Raw genomic sequence first — 6,528 nt, 5'->3', positions numbered from 1 at the left:
TTTATTCACAGAGTATATAAATTTGGGCCATCTAAAATACTTTTGAACGATCCGAATTTATTTCATTAAAAATTTATTCACAGAGCTTCATGAATAAATCTTTCTCTTTATTTTTAAAAGGAAACTAATTTTCGCACTTCACTTTTTAACTAATAGCAAATTTCAACAAAATAAAGCACCATCAATAAAAAAAATAGTGCACAAATATAAAAATCCCATCAAAATATGTCAAACTTTCTCAGTTCCACGTTCAAGATCCCCTTTTTCCTGCCCTCACAAGATAGAAAAAACTGAAAACAAAACCCAGATCCACACACTCACACAGAGACAGTGAGCACTCTGTCGGAGAGAGAGAGCAGCGTCCCTTCCCACAAAACACAAAAATGGGTGTTTTCCTTAACCTGATAGACGCCATACTCTTCTTCTTCTTCACCATCATCGCAATCTGCGCTCCGCTTATCGACTCACAGAATTGCCTTCCGACCCACCTGTACCCAAAAGTTCTCGTCGATCTCAACACCTGGTACTCGCGCGAGTACGGTGACTACTTAGTCGAGGAGAAGCCCAATTTCTTCATGGGTCTGGTCTGGCTCGAGCTCCTCTTCCAGTGGCCCCTCTCTCTCCTCAATATGTACGCCATTTTGGGGGGCAAGTCTTGGTTTCGCACCACGTGTTTGGTCTTTGGCGTCTCCACTTTCACCTCCATGGTACTTATTTATTAATTCATATCCTCTTTCCTTTTCGTTTCTTTCTTGAATTTTGCTTTGTGCTGCTGTGTTTTGGGGTGTTACAATAAATGCATATACAAAATAATATCGCGATCAAATCGTGATCTTGAGATTGTGATTTGATTGTAACTATGATGATTTTATTTCATAGTTAATGAGTATGATTTTCTTTCTATTGTTAGACTCTATCCTCGTGTATAAATAGAGACCTCATTGCATGGTTTTAATAATTGAATTTAATATTTCTTCTCTCATATTTAACATGGTATCAGAGCTAGGTCTTGGGTGGCCTCACCTCTCGTGAGAAAGTCTCTGTCATCTCTGTCGCCCGAGTCAGTCAGTCAGCTCCTGGTCAGTCACCTCCACGTGCATCCGTCCACGTGCATTTGGGCTGCACGTGAGGGGGAGTGATAGACTTGTTCTACATCGTTCATCTAAGCCACCCAAGTTTAGTTAATAAAATCTAGAGGCTACTCCACCTATTGCCAATTGGTTTTAGGTTGGAAAGAAATCTAACATGGGGTACGGGGAAATGGGTCAAAGTCCCGATCCTCCAAAATGTTTGTTTGGTCCACAAAACGAGGATTTAAAAATACTAATACATTTGTTTCAAGAAAAAATTCAAACTTTTTTCATAAATTAAAAGAACTCATTGATAATCAGTAAATTGTTAATTTTCTTTTGAAATTTTCTTGAATTCTTAATTTTTTTTGAAATTTTCTTGAAAAAATTGAATTATTTTCAAGTCCTCATTTTGCGACCGGACAAACATTTTGGAACAGGGGTAGTACTATGTTTTGGTTGGCATTTTAGTAATCAAGGGAGATCAATGGTGTTGAGAAATCGACCAATCCACCAAACCAATCAACACGCGAAGCGCTCTAAAAACAATCAAGTAAAGAACTCAAACTAAAAGTACACAGAGATTGTTACGTGGCTTGAGTATGATTTACTGATCACACCAGTTTCAGTATGTATCTGTTGGGCTTCACCCACGTGTGATAATTTATCGAGGGGGTGCTTGGTAATTATTTGCGTGTAGTTATGTTATGTTCGGTTTTGGTTAGAGGATCAAATCCTATGGCAAGTTGGAGGAGTTCCATACTTGGCGGTATTACTATGGAAGAGTTTCCTTCTTGGTGTATTTCCTAGTCCGAGTAGGAAAAGGAATTATAAGGCAGTAGGAAGCCTTGGAGGTCAAGGCTTGATACTCTATAAATACCGAGGCGTATTTGAGATTTATGTGTAACATAATGTGAGGGAGAGAGTGGGGCAAGCGTGGGGGGCCGGTCTTTGGCCTCCCAAAGAGGAATCGACGTGTGGTTCCTGAAGAGTTTTTTCATCTTTATTGTATATTGTGTAAATATATAATCAAAGGGAGTTTTTCTCTGAAATCACTGCGTTGTTTGTGTGCATGGTGTCCCTCACGGTCCTAACAATTGGTATCAGAGCGGGGTTGAAGAAGAGGGTCATCAGAAAAATCATGGGTTCGATTTCTGAAAAAAAAAGAAAGAAGGTGCTCACGAACCTCGTTTTTGTCACCCGAGGGGGTTGCACAGGCGATTGGAAGTGGCGGAAAGGACGATTGACGGAGCAGACTTGCAGGGATCGGAGGTTGATCAATGCAAACATGCGCGAAACTAGTGAGTAAGGATACACTCGGGTTGGTAGTGACACAGGCACTTACTAGAGCGAAGGTTTGCGGAGATGATTAACAGTGATCAGAGGCAGTCTGGTTCAATTGGGTTTGAAGACCTATCATCAGGAGTTGCAGTTGTGATTTGGGCTGCATGAGGATGATGATGGGCAACCGATACATGCTTGTGGAGAGTATAGACAGATGGAGCTGATGTTTGGTACTAGACAAGCAGTATGAGTTTTTTGGTGACAGTGAACAGGTGAAGCAACAGTTGCGGAGACACACAGGAAGGGCACTGGAGTACGAGGAGTTATGACCTGAGATATACAGAAGTGTCGGTTACCGAATCAAATTGTGTATGGAATAGTCTGCAGACAGCGGGCAACTGGTTGTTTGGGAGATGTTCACGGAAGCCCGGACAGAGGGATTGAGATGGAGACTAGACAATGCATCATTGGGGTCTCTTCCTTTGTGGATTTTGTGACTGGATTTTCTCTAGGATGTGCGGCCGCATAAGGAGAGATGGAGTCACGGATCGTGTCCTGCGAGGATGCGAGCACTCCGGTGCACCTAGGTGAGGGGGTGCAAAATCATCCCACATGGGCGAGGGGGTGATTGTTGGGCTTCACCCACGTGTGATAATTTATCGAGAGGGTGCTTGGTAATTATTCGCGTGTAGTTATGTTATATTCGGTTTTGGTTAGAGAATCAAATCCTATAGCAAGTTGGAGAAGTTCCATACTTGGCGGTATTACTATGGAAGAGTTTCCTTCTTGGTGTATTTCCTAGTCCGAGTAGGAAAAGGAAGTATAAGGCAGTAGGAAGTCTTGGAGGTCAAGGCTTGATACTCTATAAATACCGAGGCGTATTTGAGATTTATGTGTGACATAATGTGAGGGAAAGAGTGAGGCGAGGGTGGGGGGCCGGTCTGTGGCCTCCCAAAGAGGAATCGGTATGTAGTTCCCGGAGAGTTTTTTCATCTTTATTGTATATTGTGTAAATATATAATCAAATGGAGTTTTTCTCTGAAATCACTGCGTTGTTTGTGTGCATAGTGTCCCTCATGGTCCTAACAGTATCAAGGTGGCAGTCCGAAGCAGAATTAGGCTTCACAAACCCAACAAATGGAAAGTTTGAATATTTGTTTGAGTTTTGATACGTACTGTTTGTTTAGATCTGTCAAGCGAAGGTAATTTATCTTATGCGATGCGGCAGATGTATTAATTCTTTCGTTTCCATTCGAGTTGAAGCCAATCCATCAAGAAAAAGGAGAAAGAAGAAGAAGAAGAAGAAGAAGAGGAGAAAAGCCAAGGGGAACTAGGGTATGATAGTATAAGGTTTCTAAACTTCGAAATGGTACCTATGTCCTTGATTATTGGGGGTAAAGGGACCCTTTCAACAGACCTGCATTGTAAATTAGAAGTGGGGTTAAGTTGCTGTAAAGAAACTTATCAACGCATCTGCGTTGTATATTAAAATGGTTTAAGGTTTTAAAACTCCTAATCATAATTAACTTTATGCTTTGATGGCAACCTTATAAATCAAGATGGAAATCTAGAACTTCCATTTTGATTCCGTTTTAGAGGCCCCTGGACCAGACTTGGATCTTGAGTTGGGAGTGGCCATTCTTATGAGATGCAATGCCTAAAACCTAAGAAGCATGTGTACAGGTACGGTACAGGTACTGGTACAGTGCGGGTACCACGGACAGAGGAACCTAAAAAATGTAGGGTATGGGTAGGGTACAAGTACACCTATAACAAATGTATTTTTAAAATATAGAGCATTATAGGTAAATGAATTTGGCGATTAAGAATCCAAGATCAAATAACTATTTAACGCCAACCATTATCTGCAAATTAATATTTAATATCATCGTACTAGGGAACATAAGGACCAAAATCTTTGTTCTAAAGTCATGCCAAGCATAGATACATGAACTTAGGTTCATTTCTCAATTGGGTTCGGCTTGATATATGTTGGGCTACTTCTTGGGTATGGCAAGAATCAGAGGGGAAAAAATCGATACGTGTTTCGTGTACCCGGTACGTGTATAGAAGTACCATGACAAGTACTGGTATCCAGTATGTCATGGGTATGAGTATGTCGGGGTTTGAGAAGTGCCCGTGCTTCATAGCCTAGAACAGTTAAGAGGTATTAATTGGGCTTTTGCCGTGTAGTTTTTGACAGTTTGGGTAAAATTCAGGAGCTCAATGGAGCATTTTCATAGATTCTACATTTCAAGGTTGAGCCTGATTGAACAACTATAGGTAGATAAACAGGTTTCATTCCACAGGTTTCTGTATTTAAGTTTTCAAACTCTTTAACTCAATGCAGCCTAATTGCTAGTAATAAATATAGAAGAAATTGTTCCAGTTACTCATGTGCTTATTGGGACTTGTATCCAAAAGATAGTCTGAATTACAGAAACAGAGATGAAGCCATGGAGGGATGAGGCCAATAGCAGTATCAGGTGGAGATTACTTTATAATTTTGCAAAGTTAAAAAGTAAATTTCGATGCAACAAAAAGAAAAAAGGATGTAATAATGTAATATGTAATAAACAAAAAGAGACAGCTGCTCGAATTAGAGTAATTCAATTCAGTCAAATGATTTCATATCCTTAGTTCAACATCGGCTGAAAACCTCTTGCGTGTTTAACTAGTTGGCATGCATAGATGATTGATTTGTTTAGTCAAGTTTGAGGGCTTAAAGGGCTAAATTGAAAGTATAACCCCAAACCTAAGTGCACTGAGCATTGGCTGTCTACAGTAAAATGAGTTCGTTAATGTGCTAGTAAAATTTAGGCCAATGGATGCACTACTGCCGTGTGCCATTCTACAGGAGAAGAATGGAGGATCCTCAGAATCTGTTCTCATTATGAGGCAAACGAGTTTGCATAGAGAGGATAGATAAAGTGTGTAGTGAAATTCGGAAAAGAAACACGAGTAATTCACTTAGTTTTCTTGTTGGTGCCTTACACTCTTCTTTAGGTGCACTCTTTGCAATTAAATCAATCAATCATACTTGTTGGAAAGTTCTCATTTTAACTTTTCTGTGAATTTCAGGTTGCTATATTATCAGAAATGTTGGGGTCCCAGAAGGCATCAGATAAGCTGTTGATGATATACTTCCCTTTCATGGGTTTCGCGGTTTTAGCCATTTTGCGAGGCCTTCTACCATACTCTGGCAAGACCAAAGCAGCTGGAAGAAGACCAGGATTGACTAAGAAAAGGGTTTGAGATCTCTTAACTCTGGGATAGGATTTTGTGTTTCTTTCTCTTATTTTCAGAGGCTTTTGATTTGACTTTTTCTGTATGCTGAGATTCTGCTTGTACCTGTTTTTGTTGCTTATGAATGACGTTGATTTTTCCCACTGTTAAATCAGACCGAAAAACTTCTGAAAATGCTGGTTTATCTTGACGTAATGAAGTTGACAAGCATTTGTGGGCAGATTTTGGTTTGAATAATCATTTATAGTGAGCTCAAAAATTTATCTGTTTGCGTTTGTGTATGTCAGATAATGTTCGTGCGAGCTTGAATATGAGTATCCTGACATATTTATATTGCAACTTTGGAAGCGTAATGTGTTTCTCCTGTTTGTTAATTGGTGCTAGTACTTGTAGGACAGGAGTGAGTTAAGTTCTTCCCTTTCTTTTTTGGATTTTGGGGTAAAGGGTGTTGGTGCTAGTTTACGGACCTCGACTCTTCAATAGGTTTTCTCACTGCTGCTGTAACATAGAATATCATGTCATTACCTTGAGAGATCATTCACTGCTATTGGAGCAATGCTCCAAGGGCTTTTTCTACCATATATTATCGTAAAGTCTCACATGTGCAATGCTGATGCAGCACTCGACAACTTTTGTATTAGCTTTTGATGATTAGTTGTACATATGCCACAGATGAAGTATTGATGTAGGTATGTGTTGTCAGATCCTGAATTATGTCTATGGAGTACTAATTGATGACCTGCATGAACGGACCAAACCTGGTTATGCGAGCCTCGCGACTTATATCCTGATCCCGCCAGTTTTTAGACGTTACCTTTTTGAGGGGCCAAATTCAGCTTATGTAGGGTTGTAGGAGCAGGGGTACTTCGGGCTCTTCTGTTTTTTCTTGGTGAATAACTAGATATAGCCGGCTTGTTGTATTCTCCTC

At 40.1% G+C, this 6,528-nt stretch overlaps 1 protein-coding gene across 1 annotated transcript; it reads left to right on the top strand.

The window, feature by feature from the left end:
- Positions 1–241: 241 nt before the first annotated feature.
- On the top strand, positions 242–5,820 carry LOC131330698 (uncharacterized). The gene is made up of 2 exons (XM_058364375.1): positions 242–707; positions 5,436–5,820. Exons 1-2 carry the CDS (start codon positions 384–386, stop codon positions 5,607–5,609), a joined length of 498 nt encoding a protein of 165 aa, XP_058220358.1. The 5' UTR covers positions 242–383; the 3' UTR covers positions 5,610–5,820.
- The last annotated feature ends 708 nt before the right edge of the window (positions 5,821–6,528 follow it).

The sequence above is a fragment of the Rhododendron vialii genome, chromosome 6a, assembly GCF_030253575.1.
Source record: "Rhododendron vialii isolate Sample 1 chromosome 6a, ASM3025357v1".
Lineage (NCBI taxonomy): Eukaryota > Viridiplantae > Streptophyta > Magnoliopsida > Ericales > Ericaceae > Rhododendron > Rhododendron vialii.
This window is presented reverse-complemented; position numbering and strand designations above follow the sequence as displayed.

Bases quoted from the DNA above. Each gene is read 5' to 3' on its own strand.
- LOC131330698 (XM_058364375.1), top strand. From the start codon at position 384: ATGGGTGTTTTCCTTAACCTGATAGACGCCATACTCTTCTTCTTCTTC. The intron at 708-5,435 runs GTACTTATTTAT...TGTGAATTTCAG, and splicing joins TCTCCACTTTCACCTCCATG to GTTGCTATATTATCAGAAAT.